The sequence below is a fragment of the Rattus norvegicus genome, chromosome 7, assembly GCF_036323735.1.
Source record: "Rattus norvegicus strain BN/NHsdMcwi chromosome 7, GRCr8, whole genome shotgun sequence".
Lineage (NCBI taxonomy): Eukaryota > Metazoa > Chordata > Mammalia > Rodentia > Muridae > Rattus > Rattus norvegicus.
In genome coordinates this window covers 52,844,985-52,871,708 of record NC_086025.1, presented here as the reverse complement: position 1 = coordinate 52,871,708, position 26,724 = coordinate 52,844,985, and the positions used below count along the sequence as shown (strand labels likewise).

At 42.6% G+C, this 26,724-nt stretch overlaps 1 protein-coding gene across 3 annotated transcripts; it reads left to right on the top strand.

Moving 5' to 3' along the window:
* Tmem19 (transmembrane protein 19) lies at window positions 1-26,724 on the top strand. 3 transcript variants are annotated; one of them, XM_006241347.5, is made up of 7 exons: window positions 1-42; window positions 569-719; window positions 3,042-3,155; window positions 16,071-16,208; window positions 16,552-16,806; window positions 20,302-20,511; window positions 26,036-26,721. In XM_006241347.5, exons 1-7 carry the CDS (start codon window positions 22-24, stop codon window positions 26,197-26,199), a joined length of 1,053 nt encoding a protein of 350 aa, XP_006241409.1. In that variant the 5' UTR covers window positions 1-21; the 3' UTR covers window positions 26,200-26,721. The 3 variants fall into 3 exon arrangements, with proteins under 3 accessions (XP_006241409.1, XP_006241410.1, NP_954529.2); XM_006241348.5 differs by lacking the exon at window positions 1-42 and adding an exon at window positions 264-476; NM_199098.2 differs by lacking the exon at window positions 1-42 and having other exon boundaries at window positions 305-719; window positions 26,036-26,724.

The window sequence follows — 26,724 nt, the reverse complement described above, 5'->3', positions numbered from 1 at the left end:
AGCGAGGCAGGTCTGCTGCGCATGCGTACGCAGATAGTCGCGGTGAGACTGGAGCTGCGGGGTCTTGGGCCCCGCTGGCTAGAATCAGACTCCAAGGACAGCCGGGTGTAGATCTAAAGGCGCTCTCCCGCGCCGCTCTGGGCCCAGGTTCGCTCGCCCAGGCTGCGTACCGCAGAAGTGAAGCAAGCGGCAGACGCCGTGCGGGAGCCGAGGGGGCGGGGCTCGGGGGCGGGGAGGGGCGGAGCTTGGCGTCACTGGCCGCCCATTGGCCACCCACCTGTGGTTTGTGCTCTTTCCGGGTCCTGTTAGGTGGGAGCAGCGTGCTGTCCTGCTGTCCTGGCGACTCCTCCCTGCTTGCTTTCATTTTCCAGTTGGGGGTGTTGACCTCCCCGGGTCGAGCCGGAGCTCTGCACTAGCAGCAGTGACTCGAAGTTTTGGATTTACGATTCTATTTTGTCGTTCTATTGGTGGAAGATGTTGGTATTTCTCCGTACCTCTAAAGGAGTATTGTTGCAAGAAACTTAAATGACTTAGTTCATCTGAAATGCTATCTATTCCCTCCCCTCAGGTGCTCCTAGCTCTGTTTTCCATGACAGATCTTGACGACAGTACGTGCAAAAAGTATATAAAGATGATTACCAATATAGTAATATTGAGCCTGATCATTTGCATTTCCCTAGCGTTCTGGATTATGTCAATGACTGCTAGCACCTATTATGGTAAGTAAAAGTGTCTTAAATTTTGCTACAAGTTAATGGGTGGAATTTTAAAGTGCGACTTCAAAATCCAAAAAATATGTTAAATGGTTAAGAATGATTATGTTCGGGGTTGGGGATTTAGCTCAGTGGTAGAGCGCTTGCCTAGCAAGCGCAAGGCCCTGGGTTCGGTCCCCAGCTCCGAAAAAAAAAAGGAAAAGAAAAAAAAAAAAGAATGATTATGTTCACTACAACAGTCTGAATCTAGTTTGCTACTGTGACAAGATAAATGATGTCTAGAGAACTTTACAGCCTTGATGTTTCTTGTGCTGATATTTAATTACACCTATCATCAAATGCATGTGTCAAGTAATTTTGTTTACCTTTGTGGGAACAAAAGATATAAAATAGTTTTGTAAAACAATTTGGATGATGCTTTTTATCATTTTAAGATTAGTAATGGTTTAGGGGTTGGGGATTTGGCTCAGTGGTAGAGCTCTTGCCTAGCAAGCGCAAGGCCCAGGGTTCAGTCCCCAGCTCTGAAAAAAAGAATAGAAAAAAAAAAAAAGATTAGTAATGGTTTAGCAGTTTCATAATCCTGTGAAAATGACAAAGGCGGTACAGTCTTTATACTTGGAAGTTGAATTTGTCACTTCAAAAGAATAGACATCTATGGCTGGCACTGTCATGGTGCTTGCCCGATTTGATCTTCAATGTACCTTACAGCCACTTGGCAGAAGGAAGGTACTTTGTTTTTGCTTTGGCTTCTTGGTATGTCTTTGTTTTTAATGAAGCCAAATCTTGCTATGTTAGCCCCTACTGGTGTTGAACTCTTCCTGCTCCTTGTCTCAGCCTCCATAGTGCTGGGATTACAACTGCAAACCATTGTATATGCCTCAACCTAAGAAAAGCCTTTCAGGATTTTTCTTCTTTAGCATATATTAATTGTACAAGATAATGGATTCATTTTGGCATTGATATATTTGGATTACATAACTTGGTCCTATGATGTTTTTAAGGATTATTTTGGATTTGGCTTTTACAGTAGGGTTGTGGGTGGGGTTAAACCCATGGTTTCTAATGTACTGTGCACATGTGTTCAGGGACTGCTCCACCGCCAACTCTTGCTTGTTGCTGTTTTGTTTTTGTTTTTTGTTTGGTTTTTTTGTTTTTGTTTTTTTGGGTTTTTTTTTTTTTTTTTTGAGGCGAGACCGCAGCCTGTAGCCCTGGCTGATCTCAAACTCAAATCCTCTGGTCTCAGTCTCCTATGTGGGCCAACACTTCCAGAAAGATCTTTAAAATTGCACGACAGGGACTTGAGGCAGTGGCTCTGGGTTGTGTGTGCATGCTGTGCAAGCTTGAGGACCTGAGTTTGAATCCTCTGAACCCACTTGAGGCTGGGCACAGTAGAAAGCATCTATAATTCCAGTGCTCCTGGGAGATAGGAGGCATAGGAGAATCCCCAGGAACTCTTGGGCCAACTCAGTTATTCTGATGTCTACATATACACATATACATGCACATGCACACACACACACACAAACACATACACAATCAGGCACACGCATAACACATAAACACAGTTTTTTTGTTTTTGTTTTTCTGAGACAGGCTCTCACTATGTAGCTGGCCTGGAACTTAAAGAGATCTGCTAACTCTGCCTCCCAAATGCTGGGATTAAAAGTGTGCACTACCACTCACACACAAATTTTAAGTTTTGAAGCTGGCTTAGAACTTGCCTATATAAACAAGAACATTCTGATATAAGTAAGTAGAACAATCTAGGATTTCCAAGCTCGACTCTTCCACTAGGACCAAACACCTAATGCAAATGAATGTGCTACAACTTCACCTCCCCAAATAAGGTTTTTTCAATCTTCTGTGGCTTAGTTGGCTCTCTTGGCTCTTCATATTGTACGGAAAGAATTTTAAGAATATTTAATCAACTGAGTTGTGGTGGTGCATGCTTTTAATCCCAGCACTTGGAAGGTAGAGGCAGGCAGATCTCTGAGTTTGAGGTCAGCCTGGTTTACAGAGCAAGTTTCAAGACAGCCAAGGCTATATAGAGAAACCCTGTCTCCCTAGATGGAAGGATGGATAGATAGATAGATAGATAGATAGATAGATAGATAGATAGATAGATAGATAGATAGATAGATAGATATAGAGAGATAGAGAGATAGAAGATAGATGATACATACATACAAACATACATACATAATACATACATTCATGCATAGATTCAAAACCTCTTTAGAAGACCAAGCCATGCAGCTTTCACGCTGTTCATGCTTTCACCTCTCCAGGTCACTTACAGCCTGTTTCTCTCCTTTTTTAACTTACTAGGTAGCTTGCGGCCTGTTTCTCCGTGGCGTTGGCTCTTCTCCGTTGTTGTCTCTGTTGTGATCTCCTGTAATGGCTTTAAAAAGAAAAGTCTAGATCACAGCGGGGCTTTAGGAGGTATGTCTCTATTTCCAGTGTCTAAAATAATTATACAAGTGGGGTTTTTTATTTAATCTTATGCTTTCTGAATTCTGAGTATAATTGAATTTGTTGATTTTAAAAAAAAAAGAAGTTTTTGAAGACAGCATCTCTGTGTAGTCCTGGCTGGCTTGGAACTCATCATATACACAAGACTGGCCGTCAACTCATAGAGCTCTGCCTGCCTTTGCCTCCTAATATTGGGGTTAAAGGCATATCATTCTGTAGAACTGCAGGAGCAAATGCCTATAGAGTAACCTACACGTCCAATTTTGTAATCGATGCGATTAGGCTAACAGGACTGCTTTCGGTGGGCCTTGACCTGGGCTCTTCTGTACTTGGCTTGGTCTCCTGCTGGCAGAATTACCAGAATACCCTCTTTAAGGGGTAAGAAAAATAATTCTCGGAAATGTCTACCAGTGATCTCCAACAGCTCCGTCCCAACCTGTCGTCCTGGGTTACTTTTTAGGATTGAATTGGGCACAGGCTTTGTGCTGTTACTCTGTTCATATGGAAGTCAGTGCTTGTAAAGTTCCGTAAACTAGAGTGGACCTTCACATAGGTAAGATAGCATGGTTGGTAAAAAGCCAAACAGTGAAAGCAGGAAAGGTCAGTTTGAATAATAACACTGTGCCTTCTCCCCATTTCTTGTGAGGGTTTTCAGTGTGTCACCTGGAGGATTTATCATTAAAAAAAAAAATGGAACATAAACACAAAGCACCTTCCTGGGGTCGTGGGAAGATGCCAAGCATGTGCCGTCATGGCCCTACAGTTTTGTAAAAACAAAAGACTTTTTATTGTCTTTTATTGTGTGGCATGTTCTTTCGTGTGTCGACTTAACTGAGCTTAAGAGAAGGTGCTGTGGCAGGGCCCGCCACAGAATTGGGATGTGTATGCCTGTCGTGATAACAACCCACTAAGGGAACTTCGAGTGAAAGCAAAGTGGGAGGGCGGGTACGGGGGCAGGGAAGGGGTGGTATGGAGGGGAACCTGTCACTATCTTTATTCTTTTTACCACTACAGATATATAGGTGTGTGTGTGTGTGTGTGTGTGTGTGTGTGTGTGTGTGTGTGCGTGCGTGCGTGTCTGTCTGTCTGTCTGTCTGTCTGTCTGTCTGTCCGACCGTCCCTCTGCCCATAGCCCAGGGATGTAGAGGCGTTGGATTCTCTGGGTCTAGAGTTGTAGCTGGCTGAGAGTTGCCGGACGTGGGTGCGAGGGACTGAACTCTGGTCCTCTGGTAGAGCCGCTCTTTACTTACGAACCATCTCTCCAGCCCCCCATTTTTTTTTTTTTTATTTGAGACTGTGCCTCACATAGCTCATGCTGGTCTGAATGAACCGGACGTAGCTGAGAATAAGCTGGAACTTGAGCTCTTCCTGCGTCCTCCTCACGTTTGCTGGGATACAAAGCTTATGCCATCACAACTAGTTTATGGGATGCTGGCACTAAAACCCAGCATTGGACTCTGCCCATTCTAGGCAAACACTTGGCCAACTGAGCTAGGTCCCCAGCTCCAGATTCTTTTTTGTCCCAGCACTCCGGAGACCGAGGCAGGTGATCTCTTATGATTTTCAAGTCAACCTGATTGTGATGGTTTATATATGCTTGGCCTAGGAAGTGTCACTATTAGAAGGTGTGGTCTTGTTGGAGGAAGTGTGTCACTGTGGGTGCGGGGGGGGGGGTGTTTGGAAACATTCCTCCTAGCTGCCTGAGCGTGCTGAGTCTGTTCCTGGCTTTCTTCTGGTAAAGTTGTGGTCCTCCTGCACTATGCCTGCCTGGATGCTACCATGCTCCTGCCTTGATGATAATGGACTGAACCTCTCTGACCGTGTAAGCCAGCCCCAATTAAACGTTGTCCTTTATAAAACGTACATTGGTCATGATGTCTGTTCACAGCAATAAAACCCTAAAGAACCCTAAGACACTGATCTATATAGCAATCCAGGCCAACCAGACCTACATAGTGAGACCCATCTCAAAGAAGAAAACAAAAAGGTCTTACAAGTTTAGCTGCCTTGTAAAACCCAGTGAAAATTAAATAAAATGATTACCTGAGAGGTTTTTGCACACTACACAAAGCCAGCGTTTATTGGATGTTATTAATTATTAGATGTTAATAGAGTTCCTTAACATCATACTTCTCTTCATAGTTGAGAAATATTATTTTCACTCTGTTGACTGCTTTCCTTCTGTAGTAGTTGAGAATGAAAGTCAGCTAGAGCTGTTGACATTTTTATAAATGTTATTATAAATATGCAATCAATATATGCAATCAATATTAGGAACGGCTATTGCACTATTTGTTTAACAAAGGGAGCGTCACCCTTACTATGCGTCAGGCATTTAGCACTTTGAAAGCATTAACTCTTTTTTTTTTTCTTTTTTTTTCGGAGCTGGGGACCAAACCCAGGGCCTTGCGCTTGCTAGGCAAGCGCTCTACAAAAGCATTAACTCTTAACAAGTAATTTGAGCAAGCAGTGTTTGACCATAATACTGTTTATCATTGACTTATAGTCATGAAATTATTTTTCCCAGTTATTCATTCATTCATTCATTGGTGAAGGGCACAGTGAGCACACGCATGTTGAGTTCAGAGGACAGCCTTTGAGAGTCAGTTCTCTTCCCACCAGTTCTACAGGGATCAAGCTCAGGGCCTCAAGTACCTGTGCCCACTGAACCACCTCACCAGCTCTCACAGTATTTTGGATCTGCTTCTAGCAGAAACCTTGCTGGGTCTAACTAGTCTTCCTCAGGTCCCCTTCTGAGAGGCCCCCCGTATGCTTTGCGTTAAGGGGTACTCACCTCCTGGTGCAACTTTGGGAAGAAGAGGCAGCCCCCAGGGCACCGCCTGGGAGACTAGGCTCTCCTGTTTGCCACAAGGAAATTTTGAAGCCCTGAACTGTAGTTCACCTTGAAATTGTAATGAATCACTGACTGACTGGCACCATCTGAAATGAGTTATCAGAAACATCTAACATGTGAAAGGTGGAGGCAACTCGAAGCCAAGTCTTTCTTCATCCCAAGTTGTTTTTTAGAAAGATCCCAACTTAACATCCAACAAGGAAAGAGAAAAAGAGGCAAGAGCCTCTGGAGATTCTGGGAAAGAAAGCAAAGAAAAAGGACCTCAAAGCCAAAGGGAAACATGACAGAGATGGAAAGGAAGATTCCAGCACTGCTTACCCAAGGCATCAAATGGCCAGCCAGCATTGCAAGTCCATCAAAACCCCAGCAATGCCAGGGTAGTTGGGGAACTCAACGAATGCCAGGAGAACTCTGAGATTAGAGGTATCCGAAAGATCTGTACATGAACTGCCACCAGCAGTCGAGTTGACTCAACCAACAGACCTTTGTACAGTAACCAACTGTAGTAGCAGAGCTGGGCTGCCTGGTCAACCTCATGATGCCGGCTCTCCCTGAGTGCAGATGCTCAGGTATGTTGTAATAAACTGAGAAATGCCTTCTGGGTGGACAGGCTGGGTCCCCTCACCACCCTGTCCCTTCGTTTTCATCATTTAAGGACTGTGAAAAAGAACGTTTAGAAAAATCTGTCAAAACTCAACACACTCACATTGGAACCTGGAGAACGATGTAACCTCATTACTGTGGCTGTCGCTCACCATCAACCTGAAGAACTTCCAAAGGAGATCGGAAACTTCACACAGATAATCGACCTTGACTCGCAGTGCAGTAAACCTTTCAGGTACAATAGGAAACTGGTCCGGTTTAAACCTTCTTGGCCTGAGACACAACAGATTGCCAGCAATACCGGGATCATCCTCAAACGCCATATCTCTGTAAGTGTTGAAGGAAAAGGCTCCTGGACAAAAGTGACACATCTCTGCTTCAGCTGCAGCAGGGCAATGTTTCCCCCAGAGAAAGTGTAACAGTTCCGCTCCAGGAAGCACTGTTTTCCCCAAGGTGTTACATGTCTGCCCCTGCAGCTGGAGGTTTTCCACAGCGAAAGCCCTGCTCCAGCGAAAGTGTTACAGCTGAGGAAAGTGAGGCGAGGAAGCTGAGCAGAAAGCAGGGCTTATATAAGATTTCTTCAGGGTGGGGTTAGAGCTTTTCAGGGTGGAGATTTTCAGAATAACGATTTACCGTAGAATTTCAATTCCTGGGTTTGAGTGAGCTCAGGGATTGTTTAGTTTTCCTGTTCAGGGATTGGTGGGTTTTCTTCGCCCTTTCATCCTAAAGACTTGAGGTATATATATGTAGAGATTAGTGACATTTCTATCCTACCATAGATTATTATTTTTTTTTGTGGTTTTTTTTTTTTTTTTTCGGAGCTGGGGACCGAACCCAGGGCCTTGCGCTTCCTAGGCAAGCGCTCTACCACTGAGCTAAATCCCCAACCCCCTCTATCCTACCATAGAAAACAACTTGGAGAATGTACAGCTATTTCCCATGGGTAGCGTCGCCAGGCCAAGATTACTATGTCAGTACCTTTTCTGTAGCAGAGAAGTATCCTTTAGCTGGGATAAAGAGAGAAGTCCCCAGATGACAGATCCAACCCCAAGAGCCAGTCTGACTAGATGTTTGTCCTGTGGTGGTGATAATTCAGAATGATCATTATGGAGTCTCTAGCCAGTCTTCCATTTTCATTTGATGGGTACTCCAGCCGTTTGCCTCATTTACCCCACAACATGAACACGGTTGGATAACACATCCCCTTTGGGGGTTGGGGATTTAGCTCAGTGGTAGAGCGCTTGCCTAGCAAGCGCAAGGCCCTGGGTTCGGTCCCCAGCTCCAAAAAAAAGAACCAAAAAAAAAAAAAAAAAAAAACCCACATCCCCTTTGGTATTCTCTCCAGAGCAAAAGGGTTAAGTAAGCTGAGTCTGAAGGACACAGTTAACTTCCCTTCCTTTGGATTTTGGACTTGGACTAGTCTGGTAGAGTTGAATTTGACCACTCCTCAGCTTGTAAAGGTTCCAGAGGATGTTTGGTCTTGTTTCTCCTGAGGTTCTAGTACTGGCAAAAGGTCTGTTAAAGGAGCTTCCCAGTGATCTCAGAGACCTTACAATATTAAGGGAGTAAGGTCTGGAGGACAAATCGGATTGTTTTTTTGTTTTTGTTTTTGGAGGGGGGTGGGTTTCAAGGTAAGGTTTCTCTGTATAGCCCTGACTGACCTGGAACTCGCTCTGTAGACCAGGCTAGCCTCAAACTCATAGAGATGTTGTGCCTCTGCCTCCCAAGGACTGGGGTTAAAGGCATGCACCACACTGCCTGGCTGAAATTGCTTATCTTAAGGACTTAAAAAAAAAAAATTGGTCTAGAGAGACAACCAGCTGCCCCATTTCCTCCAAGGCATTGAGCCCTTTATAAGTTTCACACACTTGGCCTTGAAGAGGACTTGGTTTCTTAGCTCTCTAAAGACACTAGAACTGTACTGAGTCACAACCCCAGCCTGCGCAGACTTCCCTTTGAACTGGCTCTCAGCAGCAAGCTGTCAATCATGAGTATGGTGTTCACTCGGTCAATTGTTTGGACGGCCTTCCTTCTTTATTCAGTTCTTAAAGATGCAGAGTCCGTATGCCATGACTGATTCAAAGTGCTAGTCTCATACACTGTTCAGAAATAAATTGCCATTAATGTCTTATATCTATGTTATGTAGATATTGATATAGAGCAGATTTATAAAGACTGTACTATCTGCTAATGAAGAAGCATACTCATTTATATATTTTTTTTGTTTTATTGAAAGTAGATTTTTTTTCTTCCACAAATATCCTGATTATGGTTTCTCTTCTGTCTGCTCCTCCTAGTTCCCTCACCCCTCCCCTCCCATATAGATCCACCCCCTTTCTGTCTCTCATTAGAAAAAAAAAACCAGGCTCCTAAGATTCATGTATAATATTAAAATATTAAACTTAATAAATTTATTAAAATGTTAATATTTAATCTTTTTTAATTCTGTAAAAATAAGGGTTGTATAAGTTTTCTTTGCTGAATTAAGGGATGCTTTTCTGTTATAAAAATGCCAGTTTGTTTAAAATTTTTCCAGTAAATTATGAAGTTATTAATTTAAGGGACAAAGTAGGATAATTAGATATATGTTTCTCTTAGACAAATGTGAACCAAAAATTCTGTTGTCAGGTATTTCTAATAATATAAACCCTGAAGGCAGAATTTTTTTTCCTTTTGAAAGTTAAATTTTAGATATTGTTTTTACTCAGAGTAAATATGGATTTTTTTCTTTTAATTTCCTCTGTTTTAATCAGTCAGATGCAGAGTTTATATCTTCAGATTTGCATCAGCTAGTTTGAATATTAAAAGATAACTTGGTTCCGATAACAACCTGAAAATACATCCAGAAACTGAAAACCCCATTAGTTTTACTTATCTGAAGAACTGTGAAGCAAAATAGCGGCTGTGAATGTTTGGATTTGGGGATGTTGAAACTTTTCCGAGAATATGTTTTCTTAGCTTTGGGGGACAGAATCACGGTGTTTGTTGTTGTTTTGGTTTGTTTGCTTTTCTTTGCTGAAAGTTCCAGATCCACAAAAACTTTACAGAAAAATCTGGCAAATAATTTATATCTAACAGCACGCGCGCGCGCACACACACACACACACACACACACACACACACACACACACATGCTATGTGTATTCATTATATCATAACCTACAGTAGGCAACTTTAAAGAAGTCTCCCCATCTTTATACAATGAGATGAATGCCTTTGTACACATATGTCTCAAGGTTATTTAACAGTATATACTATTTCCTATCTTGACCTGCTGTGTACAGCTGTCTCTTCTGGAGAATCTTAGCCTTCACACTGTACTGTATTGCATTAAATGCACTTTCCCCACATGTGGGGCACTGGGCTGGAACAATGGGTTGCCTTTGACCTCATCCTTTGCTGGTAGTGCAGTTACGGAAAAGCGACACATTTTATAGACACCATTGGGAATTACATACGCATTATGTAGGATGTTGTCCATAATATTTCATCTCAGTCAGAGCTTCTACCCCTTCTTAGATCATTCAGTTCCCCCAGATCAAAGACACACAACTTTTATTTTTATAATAAGCCTTAATCAGGACTAGAGCTGGGCAGATATCTATCCTCTATGCTATTATAATCTATTTCCCCATAGATAACCCCATTTTATAATTCGCCATGTTCCCTCTGGATAGCTCTTAACCTTAATTGGCCAGCCCTCGTGGTCATATTTTTATGACTCTCGTACCCCATGACTGCTTCCTTCTCTCTCCACCTTTTTCTCCCCTCATTGTTCTCCTATGATCCCAAGCCCCGGAACCCCAACACACACACTCCCCACCCCTCCGCCCCATTTCAACTATGCCCAGCTATAGACTCTAGGCATCCTCATTTAACTAATAGTTAAGGAGCAACGTCACATTGTACATGTAGATTCTCATTGTACATGTAACCAGGCCTTGGGGACCACATTTAGCATTGCAATACATAGCAAAAGAGCAAATCCCAACAGGAGGATGTGCAAACACTATTTGATAATACTTTCTTTTTCTTTATTGTCCTGCTTAAAACATTTTTTAAAGATTTAATATATATATGTATGTATATATATACATATATACATATATACATATATACATATATACATATATACACATATATATATATATATATATATATATATATATATATATATATACTGTAGCTGTCTTCAGACACCAGAAGAGAAAGAATTAGATCCCATTACAGATGGTTGTGAGCCATCATGTAGTTGCTGGGAATTGAACTCAGGACCTCTGGAAGAGCAGTCTGTGCTCTTAACCTCTGAGCCACCTCTCCAGCCCTGCTTTACTTACTGTCTTTACAAATAATAAAGTGGTAAATGTGTGCCCCTTATGTAGCACTCTTCTCTTTGGTAGTTTTGGCCTGGGTCAGTTTCATTACTGCACGGAGCAAGCAGATCCTAGATACCATCCTGAAACATGCCTCCCACGGAGGGAATCCGACTGTGTATTACTGAGACTGGGCTTTGCTGCTTGGTTCTGTGCGTTGTCACTGCCCCTCTGCATTTTGTTCTAAACCCCTTTTGGTTTTAATTAAAACTGTAATATCAAGATAAAAAAAAAAAGTGGGACCTTTGCTTTTCCTGACACTCAAACTCAGGCATGGGTTTGGGATAAAAATCTGTTTATAGGGGTTGGGGATTTAGCTCAGTGGTAGAGCACTTGCCTAGCAAGCGCAAGGCCCTGGGTTCGGTCCCCAGCTCTGAAAAAAAGAAAAGAAAAAACAAAAAAAAAATCTGTTTATAATTGACAAGTATGTAAAGAATAACTAAGAAATGAGGACAGGCAAAGATATAAAACCCAGAATGTTCAAATGTGAAACTACTATAGATTTTACCAAATAGTAGCCTTTCTTCTTTTCCATCTCTGGAGGCTTTTCATTTAAATTTGGTTTATTAAAGGAATTTGTTAAATTCTACCCAGGGTTCTGTGTGTGTGTGTGTGTGTGTGTGTGTGTGTGTGTGTGTGTGTATGTTCATTTGTTTCTCTTTATGCTTATGTGCATCTCTGTGTGTCTTTTAAAACAGTAACTCTCATATCCAAATGTATTTCTGTATTAAGATTATGAACTTGAGAGGCAATGTCCTAGTATCTTGAAAAAACAGAGTTTCTCAACAACAACAAAATCTTTGGATCCCCTCCATTTGGCCTTGATGGCTTTCTTTGACATTATTCTTGCTTTTCTTCATGAAACCAAAGGGGAAAGTGAAATGTCCTTAACTATCACTAGATAGTTAGCATTTAGGAGTGAAAGCAGGTTAACTGAGAACAGACGTCAGCCCACCCTGAGGCGGCTGTGTAGTACACGCCACAGCGTGCTGCGAGAATGGCCACCTCCTGAGTACTGGAGGTGTTGCTCACGAGTAGTCACTGCTTTGCCACCAGCAAACTATCACAGTTATAGTGGTTTGAATGAAAATGGCCCCCGTAGGTCCTTAGGAACTGTTAGGAGGTGTGACCTTGTTGGACTGGGTGTGGCTTTGTTGGAGGAAGTGCATCACGAGGTGTGGGCTTTGAGGTTTCAAATGCTCAAGCCAGGCCCCGTAGGACACTGTCTTGCTGCTGTCTGCCTGAGTGGGTATAGAGCCCTCAGCCTCCTCTTCAGCACCGTGTCTGCCTGTGTGTGGCCCTGCTCCCCAAACCCCCAGTTTAATCTTCTCATTTCTAAGAGTTGCTTCTTTATAGTAGTAGAAACCCTAAGACCAAAGGAGAAGGGGACACATTGTTAATTTCTTTCTATCTTCTTTCTGTTTTGAGGCAGGATTTTTTTCCTTGCATTGATTTTATTAGATTTTTCTTTTCTTTTTGCCTCAGCAACAAGAAAAGTAGCTGAGCTGATACAAGAACATCCAGTGAAAGCCATATTAATTTTTGGCACAAGTAATTATGAGAAAAACCTTTGCTATTACATATTTTTTCTTTTTTTTTTTCTCTTTTCTTTTTTTCGGAGCTGGGAATCGAACCCAGGGCCTTGTGCTTGCTAGGCAAGAGCTCTACCGCTGAGCTAAATCCCCATCCCCTGTTTTTTCTTTTTTTAATTGCATTTTTTATTTATATTTTAGATGTTATCCCATTTCCCAGTTCCCCCACCCCCAGCTTTTATGAGGGTGTTCCCTCACTCACCCACCCACCCCCTCCCACCTCCCTACCCTGGCATTCCCCTACATTGGGGCATCGAGCCTTGACAGAACCAAGAGCCTCTCCTCCCACTGATGCCCAACAAGACTTTCTCGAGGCAGGATTTTATGTAGTCCAAGAGCACTTGCTGTATAGCTGAGGATGACCTTGAACTTCTGATCCTCCGATCACCACCTCTCTAATGCTGGGATTACAGGCATGCATGACCACGCTCAATTTTCCGCTGGAGATTGAACCCAAATCATTGTGCATGCTGGAAAAGCACTCTACCACCTTGAAGGCTGTCTTCAGCCCATTAACTTACCTCTTTTCAGTACTGACTGATGGTTACAAAAGTGCGTCCACTTCTGTAGAACATTTTGGTACTGTTGATGCGCTCCTTGGTCTGCCAGGGATAAACTTAGCAGATGATACAAACCTTGAGAGCTGACAGTTGCTAGCCATGCTTCTTTGGATAATAACTGGCACAGAGTGGGTGCTTAGGAAGGAAGTGTCCACTGATTTAAAAGTCTGGACTCTTCTAATCTTTTCACTCTGTGAGATGTTTCTGTTTGGGGCTTTCTTCCCTTAAGAATTAAAATGTAACACTGATGTGAAGCATTTCACAATAGTTGAGAATACTTTTCTAGAGTCTGACTCTGAGTCACTTAAACTTCCCTTGTTACAACTTTCCTGTCTGCAGATAGAAAGGAATTATGGTTATATCTAGCACTGGGTTACGAGGAGTTCCCCGTGTAAAATGTATCTCATGCTGCCTGCCACACTCATTTTCGTTCAGGCTGGGCGTATCATACTTTTAGTATGCCCTTGATTGAGAGGGAAGTGTTACAGAAGATACGTAGGTATGTAGAACCCTTCCGACCCAGAAGTGCTTTAGTGTGTGGAGATGACAGAGCATAAGGTACTTAAAAGGAAGCCTCAGGGTGGTGTGGGGGGAGGAGGGAAGGGATAGGACTCTATACTGGGGACTTAGTCCAAGGAAGTACTGTTCAGTCGACGTTTGCACAGTCATGTTCTATCTTGCTATGGGCAGTTTATTTAGCCTTTGACTTGGTGAGTTTCAATTTCATTTCCTTGGCCTTGATAATTAGAATTAATGATTAACTATTTCCCCATCCAGTTTCAGTAACTGAGCAGTGAGGGACCATGTGTGGCAGACACTATTCTAGGCACCCGGGACATCGTGATATTGGGAACCGTAAACATAGCAGGTTCAAACACTGTCATAGAACTTCCATTTCTCCTCAGAGAAGACAGATAACAAAGTCAAACATGATCCTGGCAGAGCCCTGCCTCTCTGGAGATGTTGTGAGCTGAAGAAAAGGGCACAGGCAAGGCAAGGTTGGGTCAGGAAAGACCAGAGGCAGTATGACCATCCCCACAGGCGTGGTCTTACCTACTTCTGCCCCTGTGCTCAGCTCTGACTTGTCTTCCTGAAGGAGAAGCCTCTGTTCTGAATTGATTAGAACCGAGAAAAGAAGCTGAATGCCGTCTTTTGTCGTAGAGATTAATTGCCACTTTATTAAGCAGCTAACATGCAGAACTACAGCGTGGGTGGCGATACGTGTCATCTGCTCAGGCATGCCCTATTCTTGTAGAGTATGTGAGAAGTCAGTCATCATTCGAATCTGTTTTGGTGAGCATAATATCTGAGAAATATTAACATAGGTCTACAGGTCAGGGGTGCCCTCCCTTGGGATGGGCTCAGCAAGTGTGACACCCTCCCTCTAGCACAACAAAAGTACTAATAACATCACAGTCCCCAGTGAAGAGAGACTTGCCGTCAGATACTTGCAGATGTGATGCTCTGAGGAACCCGGTCACCCATATGGCATATGGGCCAATAGGATATGTAACTCCAGACAGATCATCCTGATGCATCAAGCTCCTCAAGGAGAGGGGCATCGTGCATGGTTTGATTGATCGTTTGTTTACATGAGGTCCTGGGTTACACAGGCTGGTGTCAGCCACCACGGCTCCTGACATCATGCCCTTTAAACAGTGGATCAATTGTGATCAATAGTGACAATGTCAGGAAAGGAAAAAGTCTTAGAAATGATTCATTATAAGAGATATCTGTCTATTGGTGCATTCTTCTTCAGATGGAAGGTAGATCTACTTTGAATTTAGGATGCACTTAGAGGCAGGACACCCTGATTTGACTTCGTTTGCTCACTTTGGTTGACTTTTCTTTATCCTCGTATCAAACATCTCTTTTGGTTTTTGTCTTTGTTGTTATTTTGTAGATGTTTATTTTACTCATTTACTCAAAATACAAATGAGTCAAGCCTCATTTTTGTAGGATTAGCTGTCATGATACAAATGAAGCTACCTTGTTCCCTCTACCACCAAGTTCAGTGAAACAAAATATTCTCAAAATGAATAAGCCAACCATTGTATTATCAGGCGGGCTTTTAAAAGCCCCATCCTGGATTTGTTTGTCCTTTCCTGTGATTACCTGGAGAGACTTTGACACCTGGCCACCCTGGGACCAGACCCTGGGTCTTGAGCTCGGCACACTGGGCTAGCCCTGAGCTACCTCCCTCTCCTACCTGCTTGTACAGCCTACAGCAGCTTCTCTACTGTGATGTTCCTTCAGCTTAATTCAGAAGTTGATTTCGGTAGCATCCTTCCCAGTGCTCTGATAGTGCTGCGTCCTTTGTTTTTATTAACCCTTTCTACGCCCTGTGAGCTCCCTGTATCCCATTGCAGTGTGGGTCTTACATGCATCCTTGAAATGGGTCACCCTTTGAGAAATGAAGAGCCTGCCCTAAACCAGAGAAAAGTATAAAAATAAATCTGAAAATCACAGACACCAAAGTTCTTGAAAGGCTTGAAAAGCTTATCTTCTCTTGAATTTTCATTTTAAAAGAAAATCCCAAGGCCTAAGGGAGGAAATGCAAAGATATAAACCTATAAAACTATAATCTCTTCTCCCCAGAAAGAGCTACTGACGTAGGGGGGAAGAAAAATCTGCAGATTAGCCTGCTGTTGTGACTGCGTGTAAAATGTTTATGACCTAATAATTCAGTCATTCTCTTCAAATTGAGTATAAAAAGTTTGCCGAAAATGATCATATGTCAGTATTTGAAAGGAGATCCGAATATGCTTGAAAATTATCAGTTAGAACGGTCTTCAGTTTACTGATTGGGGGCAGCTGAGTTGGACTTGGGAGCTTGTGTTAGAAATGCACCTCAGAGGATAAGGCTGGACTAAGTAATTCTGTGGTTACTTTGTTTCTTCCAGGGCTGGTGGTCGGATTCATCTTAACCATTGCCAATTTCAGCTTTTTTACCTCTTTGCTGATGTTTTTCCTTACATCTTCAAAACTCACGAAATGGAGAGGAGAAATGAAGAAGCGTCTAGATTCAGAGTATAAAGAAGGTAAAATTGATTACCTCTGACATCACTCCAAACTGAGGGACTGTCTCCTAACCCAAGCTTTGATCTGACCGTGTCAGGCTATAGGATGCATTTTGTTTAAGAGTTACTCCTGTAGCCTAATTGAATTCATTATTACTTTTATATGGCAAATAACTGCAGAATCTCAGTGCAAGCCTCCTGTTAACTATTCCGGGCTTACTAATAACAGTATATAATGTGGATGTAAGATGCCTGACTACCTTTTTTTAAAGCTACTATTCTTTTCTGAAACTTAAAAATACATGTTCCTATAACTGAGATTTTTTTTTCCTTTCTGTTTTCCATCTGCTTACCTGTGTCCCAGGAGGTCAAAGGAATTGGGTCCAGGTATTCTGTAATGGAGGCGTTCCCACAGAGCTGGCCCTGCTCTACATGATAGAAAATGGCCCTGGGGAAATGCCCATAGATTTTGCCAAGCAACACACTGCTTCCTGGATGTGTTTGTCTCTCCTGGCTGCACTGGCCTCCTCTGCGGGAGACACCTGGGCTTCCGAAGTTGCCCCAGTTCTGAGCAAAAGCTCACCTCGACTCATAACAACCTGGGAGAAAGTTCCAGTTGGTAAGTTTACGTGTGTGTGTGTGTGTGTGTGTGTGTGTGTGTCTGTGTGTGTGTGTGTGTCTGTGTGTCTGTGTGTCTGTGTGTCTGTGTGTGTGTGTGTGTCTGTGTGTGTGTCTGTGTGTGTGTCTGTGTGTCTGTGTGTGTGTGTCTGTGTGTGTGTCTGTGTGTCTGTGTGTGTGTCTGTGTGTCTGTGTGTGTGTCTGTGTGTCTGTGTGTGTGTCTGTGTGTGTGTGTGTGTCTGTGTGTGTGTGTGTCTGTGTGTGTGTGTCTGTGTGTGTGTATGTGTCTGTGTGTGTGTGTGTCTGTGTGTGTGTGTCTGTGTGTGTGTGTGTCTGTGTGTGTGTCTGTGTGTGTGTGTCTGTGTGTGTGTGTGTCTGTGTGTCTGTGTGTCTGTGTGTGTGTCTGTGTGTCTGTGTGTGTGTGTCTGTGTGTCTGTGTGTGTCTGTGTGTGTGTCTGTGTGTCTGTGTGTGTGTGTGTGTCTGTGTGTGTGTGTCTGTGTGTGTGTGTGTGTGTGTCTGTGTCTGTGTGTGTGTGTGTGTCTGTGTGTGTGTCTGTGTGTGTCACATATACATATAATTGTAAACCAAAGGTCAGCCTTTGGGTGTCATTTCTTAGGAAGCCATCCACTCTAGTTTTTTTTGAGACAGTGTCTCTCAGTTGGCCTGCCTAGAGCTCTGCAAGTAGGTTTACTGGCTGGACAGAACCAAAGGAACAAGCCTGTCTCACCAGTATTGGGTGTTATCACACCCAGCTTTTTACCTGGGTTCTGGGAATTGAACCCAGGTCCTTATGCTTGCTCAGCCACCACCTTCCTGATAGGGCCACCTCCCCAGCCCCAGCTGGTGAGTATTGACTTGAGTTTGCTAATTACAAACTAGAAACAAAAACCTCTTGAATTAAGGTTTTCCTTAAGAGTCTTATAAAGTTTGTATTTGGTCTTCTAAATTGTAAAATTGCTATAGACTATTAAATTGGTAATAATAAATAGTATCTATAGAGAATAGTAATGACACTTAGATACACAATAAAGGAACATAGAGATTGACCCACAGAGCAATGGAAAAGGGAAAAAATAGGGGGACAATAAAGCATTGAAGACCAGTTTTGTTTTTAATATAGTTTGTTCTCCAAATCTACAGATTCAGTTGACCTTGGATCAAACATATCTAAAGGAAGTACTTTTAGGGGGCTTGAGAGCTGGCTCCGCAGTTAAGAGTGCTTGCTCTTGCAGAGGACTTGGTTCAGTTCTCAGCACCATCTCGATGGCTCACAACCATCTGTACCTCCAGTTCTAAGGGGACCCGAGCCCCACTTCTAACCTCACAGCGCCAGGTACACACACAGAGCACAGACAGACATGCAAACAAAACACTCACAAACAAAAAATGAGTGTAAATGGAGGGTGCTGGAAAGACAACTGAGCAGCTAAGCACACTTAAGCACACTTGCTATTGTCCCAGAGGACCCAGGTTTGACTCCCAGCACCTACCTGCCGACTTACAACCATCTATAACTCCAGTTCCAGGCGATCTAATGCCCTTTTCTGGCCTCTTGGACCATCAAGCACATGGAAGTTTCCAGACATGCATGTAGGCAAAACATTCACACAGAAAATAAATCTTTAAAAAGAGAAGAATTTCGTCTCTACTGAACACTTACAGTCCTTTTTTTCTTATGATCAGTTGCTAGACAATAGTGTATAGAAACTATTTGCATTGTGTCCTGGCTGGTGTTGTGTGTCAACTTGACACAAGCTAGAGTCGTCAGAGAGGAAGGAGTCTCAGTTGAGGAAATGCCTCCATGAATTCTTCCATCCGTAAGGCATTTTCTCAATTTGTAATCAATGGGGGAGGGACCAACCTTGTGGGTGGGGTCATCCCTGGGCTGATGTCCTGGGGTTCTATAAGAAAGCAGGCTAAGCAAGCCATGGGGAGCAAGCCAGTAAGGAGCACCCCTCAATGGCTTCTGCATAAGCTCCTGCCTCCAGGATCCTGTCCTGTTTGATTTCCTGACCTGACTTCTTCCAGTGATGGCCTATGATCTGGAAGTGTAAACCAAATAAACCCTTTCCTCCTTAGCTTTGTTTTTGGTCATGGTGTTTTGCAGCAATTGAAACCCTAACTAAGACACATTGTATTAGTAATTTTTCCCCTTGGATTCAAGGTTTCTCTGTGTAACTGGGTAGACCAGGCTTGGCCTTGAAGTTAGAAATCCACCTGCCTTTAACCTCCCTAATACTAGAAGTAAAGGTGTGTGCCACCACACCCAGTGTAGTGATTGTTACAAGTAATCTAAAGTATGTGGAAAGAAGGCTGTTAATAGGTTATATGTGAAGAGAATTATCTTTTTATTTTATTCCTGTGATACCAGGGATCAAAATTTTGTAGATGCTAGTGTCTTAGTTCCACTTCCTGTTGCTATGGGGGAAAAAAATGCCTGGCAAATGTAAAAGAGAAAAGGTTTGTTTGGCTCACAGACCCACGTTACAGCTCATCAACACGGGGAAGACAGGGCAGCAAGAACTTGAAGCAGCCGGCCCCGTCACATGCATTGTCTAGAACAGAGAACCAGACAGGAGCTTTGCTGTTCTGCTGGCTTTCTCGACCCTCTCACAGTCCAGGATCTCTGCCCAGGGCACGGTGCAGGGCTTCCTGCCTCAATTACTGTAACCAAGATAAGACAATCCCGACGGACGCGCCCATGGGCCAGCCCAACCTAGATACCGTTTGATCCAGGCACTTCCCACGTGACTCTATTGTTAAGTTAACAAAGTCAGCCAACACTCCTACCAAGCGCTACCTGCCAGCCCGGAGAACTCTTCCTAATAGTCACAGCGTGTGCAGTATCTGGTAAACTAGTCGATCTCACAGAAGTTGAAGATGGAATGGTGGTTACCTGAGGCTGGGGAGGGGATCAAAAGATGAGGAAGGGTTGACAGTGGGGACTCTGCACAAGAGCGAGCTCTAGGAGTGTTAACTAGAGTAGAGTGACTGCTTGGGACAATGTACAGTTTTTAAAAGCTAGAAAATGGGATTTTTTTAATGTTTTCACCATGAAGAATGATGAGACTTTGAGGAGATAAGTGTGGGTTCCATGATAAAGTGTCTGCATGTATTCCAGTACCAGTGTCTCATGTAGGGAATTTCCATCAAACAGGTTTTTGATTCTTGTTTCCAAGCAGCAGACAGTGAGCAGTGTGTGGTATGTGGAGCAGGAGGTGGGCAGGTCCGGGGAGGGGGGGTGTTGAACTTCAGATTTTGTGCATGCTAGACACAATCTATATCTCAGCCCCTATGTATTTGTTGGGTTTTGTTGTTTGATTGGTTTTTGTTTTGTTTGTTTGTTTAAGAGAGAGAGAGTGTTCTTTACGTTTATTTTAACTAGGCATATACATATACCAGTGTGGGTTTTGTTCTGTTCTGTCTGCTTTCTTCGTATCCCTCATTTGCTGGTTGATTACTAACCAGATGATTTGACACTCATTTCTCCTTCAGGAACCAATGGAGGAGTCACAGCAGTGGGACTTGTCTCCAGCCTACTCGGTGGTACCTTCGTGGGCCTGGCGTACTTCCTTACACAGCTGGTGTTTGTGAATGATTTAGACATTTCTGCTCCACAGTGGCCCCTCATTGCATTTGGAGGCCTGGCCGGGTTATTAGGATCAATTGTGGACTCATTCTTAGGGGCAACAATGCAGTTCTCTGGTAAGACAGTGTCTTATTGTAACTTCCATTTCCTTTTCAGGATGGGAGAGAAATCTGAAAAACGTTTTTATATGTACTTGAAACTAACCCCAAGGGCTAGAAGTGACTGGAAATCACCATCGTAATTTTGATTTTCTTGTTCTTTGGTGATAAACCAATCTGGAGGGATTTCTAAGTCTTAAGAAGCAGGATTTATAGTGTAGAAAACCGGCTTGATTTTGAGCTGTCACTTGATTCTAGGAAAGCAGGACACTGGATCAGATCATTTTAGTGGACCTCCTTCCATTGGTTTTTGCTGAGTACATTTGATAATTGTTACACTAGTTTGACCACATGAATGGCCTGCTTCCCCACAGTGATTATCCCCACCATGACTTTCCAATCTCACCCTAAGTTTTTGCTATGTTTCCCTGGTTGGTCTTGAACTCCTGGGCTCAAGCTTTCTTCCTGTCTCCACCTTCTTAGGCTGAGGCACCGCAAGTGCACAGCCCTTAGCTGTCACCAGTAAGTTTTTATTTATGACTCGTCAGGGCCGGAGAGTTACCTCAGCAGGTAAGAATGCTGCAGCAAATCGCATAGTGACTACCCCATGCAGGCTCACACGCCTTGATGGGTCTTGGACCTTGCTCATTCTTTCCAGCACAACATCTCTAATGAAGACAGCTGTTCCTGGTGGCTCAGCTCCTGGTGGCACAGAGTGTGCAGGACGGGTGGCACAGAAAGCAGGAGGAAGAGTGGAGCAGGTCTGAGGACCACCTGGTGGTAAACATCACTAGGAAGAGGAGAAGGCAAGGATAGGTCCAGGAGTAATGGCATCCAAAGTCAAACAAGTCATACTGGATCGCACTGTGGAGAAAAACAAAAACAAAAAACAAAAAGAGTGGAAAAGCCTCCAAACAAAGTGAGGAAGAATCCTACCATCTGGAAGAGGCTGAAAACAAGAGGCCTGTGGGAAATGTCAGAAGGAAAGTGAGGCAACTATGCCTAACTTTCTATGGGCCATACCTAGTAGACATGTTGATCACCGTGAAGGGGAGAGGATGTTGGGAGATGTGTAGGGTAACCAAGCCAGCTCAGTCAGTCAACAGGTTCCCCAGGGCAGGAGCAAGGATTGAAAAGATAAAAAGACAATTAGACAACATGGTAGCATGACTCCAGCCAGTTCTGAAGCTGAAGCAGATTTATTATTTTCCAATTTGCTTTTATACCACTTTAATTACATGTAGAATAATAAGATCAGTTCTGGGTCAAGGAACAAGCAAGGCAATAAACAAAATCCTGTAAACACCTTTCTAAGGACTGGTTAGGATGACCAGGACAAAAGGACTGCCATACAGGTCTCCACTGAGCCTGCTCTGAGCTTTGCATTAACTCAAATGTAAATATTCTTAATCAGGGCCTATCTCCTGAGCCCAGGCCCGAAGTCAGATTTCTGCCTTGAACTTATTTCTTTTGTCCTGGTAATGTCAAATTATTCCCGCCAAGTGTCCAGAAGCAAGTGGTCCCAAAAGGCTCTCTACACCTCCCCCTTATTTATTTCGTAAACAAAACTGAGCCTGTCTTAGGTCGTTCTGACAAGAATGCCTTTATCTGTCATGGAATATGCATTATCAAAAGCAATGCTATTCTGTCTTAGGTTGGTAAGGCTCTATGCAGAATGTTACCCATCCTTGACTTGCCAGCCTTTTAAATTAATAACTCTGTATGGGGTCCATTTTTTAGTTTCAAGCCGTGTATATTGGTGGCCAACATATTGATGTTGTTAAAGGCAATCTTTATCACAATAGGCAGGAATAAAAGTATTCCCCAGACAAGAAAGGCTAGCATGATCAAGATATATATGCCATTCTTGAAGCTTGACCAGGATGGAAATACTGACTTCAGGTCACAAATATTTTTATCTACAATATCTGCAAAGCTCAGTGCAGTAGCATTTTTTAAATTAATAATCTCAGTATGCAAAGTTGAAACATCCAGAGAGGTATTAGAATTATGCCAAATACCCTGCCAGTGTCTTTGAACTTTTTCTCAATTATAGTGACTGTCATGTAAACTTTAAGAGTAACACAAGCCACTGGTATTTAGCATGACACTCGAGATGTCTTACTCTTAAACTCAGAACTTCCCCTAATAATTTGGATAGTATCATAAAGAGCATCAATCTGTCGTTCCAACATCTATCTAAATCCTCTTGAATACTCAGAGCATTAATATCATGTTTTGCTAAGTAATTAACAAAAGTAGCTATCTTAACTTTTGTCAAAGCAATTGCAGAAGCAGTAGGGCTGGCTATTAATGCGATTAAAGCCGCTATACCAGCAGTGATCAAGCCCACAATCCTCTTGCTTCTGCTAAAGCCTGACTTATTCCTTCCAATATTTGCAAGCCTTTTTCAGAATACCAGGGTCCTGGTAATACTCACAGGAAATAGAGCAAAGGCTGGTTGATAAACCGCCATAACAGATTTCAATACATTAACAAAATTAGAAAGTGAAACAATCAATATAACTTACATTAAATACCATAGAAACAAAAGTAATTTTAACATGACCAATTAATAAAAGGTTAGAAGATTTAACACATGCACTAACATTTGTTCAAAATCCAGATCCTGTCCCACAAGGTCTAAAAGCCTGAAGTAAGGCAGCGTGTCCAATCTGGGATATAGGCAAGCAAAAGTGGGTCAGGAACATATGTGCAAAACAGCTTCCCTGTTACCATTGTCAGGGCACTTAGTAAGCTCTCGGTCAGCATCATTCTTTGTCCCAGCAGCAGCAGGTCTGACCATTCACTCTGGCAGCTAGCACACTCCTGCAGCATCTGCAGAAACAAACACAAACATGCCCTCTTTCCCATATTAAATATCTGATCCGGATCATGCCATATGTCAGTAAGTAGATCCTTCCACTTCACCTAGGCACAAGTCTGCCTAGTTGTAGGGTGCCATAGACACTCAAGAGAATTCCTTGGCATCCAAATTTTAAAATTTAAAATAAAAAGCACTATTTAAATAGTTGTGTAGTATATAGAGATGTAACTCCCCCTTTTTTATTTTATGAAGATATTATTTTAAAGTTTCACTATACCTTGTCCTTGAGGATTATAAAGAATCCCAGTAATATGGGTAATATTAAATTGTTGACAAAATATCTCAAATGCTTGACTGCAATAGACAGTTCCATTATCTGTTTTAATCTGACTCGAAACACCAAGCACAGAACAATGTAGGCAATGACTACATTTTTAGTTGCTTCTCCTGTTAAAGCAGTTGCAACCAGAAACCCTGAAAAGGTGTCAATAGTCACATGTACATATCTCAATTTTCCAAAATCACAAATGTAACATCCACTTGCCATAATTGATGAGATATAAGTCCTCGGGGATCAACACCATCATGTGGTACAGGAAGAAATTGAAGACACTGAGGAAAAGTATTTATCATTTGACTTGCACATTCTCTAGAAATAGCAAATTATTTTCTCCAGCTATTACTGTTTTGTTGATCTACAGAGTGAGATTGTTGGGGTAGTCATTCGTACATAAGGCCTGGCATACAAATCAGTTATGGCACTGCCCTCATTAAAGGATCCAGGCAATCCAGTATGAGTTGTTAAATGGCCTATAAAGTATTGAACAGTACAGTCCCTTAAATTGAGTTGTATTTGCATAATTGCAAAATTTGAGAATTAGCAGTATCTAAAAAAGGAACAATTTCAAGCAGTTGCAAACCATAAGCTATGCATTGGCTATCATTATACAAATTGAAAGCTTAATTTTTCAACATTTCAAAACCAGTGACTCCAGCACATAATTCAATAATCTGTGCTGAGGCAAGGGGGAACTCAAGAGAATAAACATGTAACCTAATTACATATGTTGCCATTAGATGAGCCATCTATAAATATAGTAAGTGTATTTTCTATAGGTTGCAAATTTTCTATAGGTTGTAAATTTACAGGAAATATAAAAGCATGTGTAAAAGAAAATTATCAATTTTGCCTGAAAAGGTTGTACATGCAATAGGCCAAATATCAGTATTCCATAATAACCAATTTAATTGCTGTTTGGAATAAGGAATATTTCATCAGATTCTTAAGACATTCTTTCTGAAATACTTTCATGATTCTATACTACAATTCTGTATTGACATAATAACAGCTTCATAATAGGGTGTTAAAACTTAACTTGGAGATGAAGAAAGATGAGTCCACATTAATGGTCCCTTTTGTCAAAGGACTGTTGTGGGTATAAATAACCAACAATTGATCATAGTCTGTAATGTATCTGTTGTTGACTAATAGCTTCCTCTACTTTCTGTAAAGCTATTCTTCTCTCATCAGTTAATTGTTTAGGGAAATTAGGATTTGCATCCCCTTAAGAATATCGGAGGTTTAAGTTCTCCTGTGGTAAGCTTAAAGGGAGGTCTTAAGCCAGTTAACATCTCCTTAACAGCTTTTGAAAATAATTTAAAGTAAGTACATTATCTTTTCCTACTGGGATTTTCTGTGCCACAATTTGTTTAGGATATAATTGATGTCCCAAACATTGAAAAGGATACTGTCTTTGAGCAACAACTACTCTAAAATTTTAAAGCTCGTTGTAAGAGCAAAGGCTTGTAGTAAAACAACTCCTCCTCCTCCTCTTCCTCCTCTTCCTCCTCTTCCTCCTCTTCCTCCTCTTCCTCCTCTTCTTCCTCCTCCTTCTCCTCTTCCTCCTCCTCTTGTTCCTCCTCCTCCTCCTTCTCCTCCTCCTTTTTCCTGCTTCCATGTGCAATCACACATGTATGCTCATACAGACAGGCCAGTGCACACACGCACAATCCTAAAAGGAAAAAAGAAAAGAAAGAAAAATATGTGCACGTTTTAACATGCCTACATTTTACTCTGTTCTATTCCAGGAGTAGGTAGTTTATGATGGGCAAAACTAAGATGAAGCCCTTAATAGAGGTAGGATCCATCGATGGCTTACTGTTGGCTTACATGCCAGCACATGTCCGCCTGTGGGCAAAGAGCCCAGCAGCTCCCTGAGACCTCATTTTAGAAGGTCATCAGCCCTATTCACTAGAGAACAGCTCTCAGGCTTATCACTTTCCGAAACCCCACCTCTCAATACTGAACACTGAGCCTTCCATTGCAGCAGACACAGAAAAGGAGTCCTAAGAGCCTCCTGCAGCAACACCATCCTGGACCCTGATGTCCAATTCTGAGGCCAGATGTGATCCCCGCTGTCAGCCCTCACATGGTTGTCTCAGAGAGGACCCACTGGGAAGCCAGCCCTTCCATTTCTAAAGGAACCCCAGAGATAGGAATGATCACTATTGAGGTGTTGTAAAGCCTACCTATGCCGCAGCGGCAGGGGGTGGGGGGGATGTTATATTGAAAACTTTTAAATATAACACCACATCAGTTATCCCCCAAGTCTTCTAACAAGGCACTGAGAATCTCTCAAAGATCGTCTCCTCTGGAGAAAAGTGTGTTAACAGTTATTTGTATCTTGTACCTCATGTGTTTCTTTTCTGTTCCAGGGCTGGATGAAAGCACTGGCCTGGTGGTCAGTAGCCCAACACAGGAGACCAAGCACATATCAGGGAAGCCCATTCTGGATAACAATGCTGTGAATCTGTTTTCCTCAGTTTTGGTGGCCCTCTTGCTCCCAACAGCTGCTTCGGGATTTTGGCCCACAGTGTGAACTTTTTTTTCCTTCCCAACCAGTTGATACTGGTGAGTCCAGCCAGACTTGCAATGGGAAAGGTTTTTTTTCAGTGAATAATAAATTCGGGGAACTTGGGAATGCTGGCTTCTCCCATGTTCTGCTGTGGCCGCATACCACGGGCTCCCTTCAGCTCCCTTAGCAGCTGATGTCTTTCTGGTGGAAGGGGAAAGTGCATACAAGTTGTCCACATTCATCCTCTGTGGGTAAAGATTCACGAACAATGGAGCTGCTCTTGGCCTCAGTGGCTGAACTGAAACATCAAATGTTCTCTGTAAAATGTTATTTTGTTCAGTTTCTAAAAGTAGTCTGTTGGGCTGGAGAGATGGCTCAGCGGTTAAAAGCACCGACTGCTCTCCCAGAGGTCCTGAGTTCAAATCCCAGCAACCACATGGTGGCTCACAACCATCTGTAATGGGATCTGGTGCCCTCTTCTGGCCTGCGGTCACATATGCAGGCAGAATGCTGTACATAAAATAAATAAATAAATCTTTAAAAGCAGTC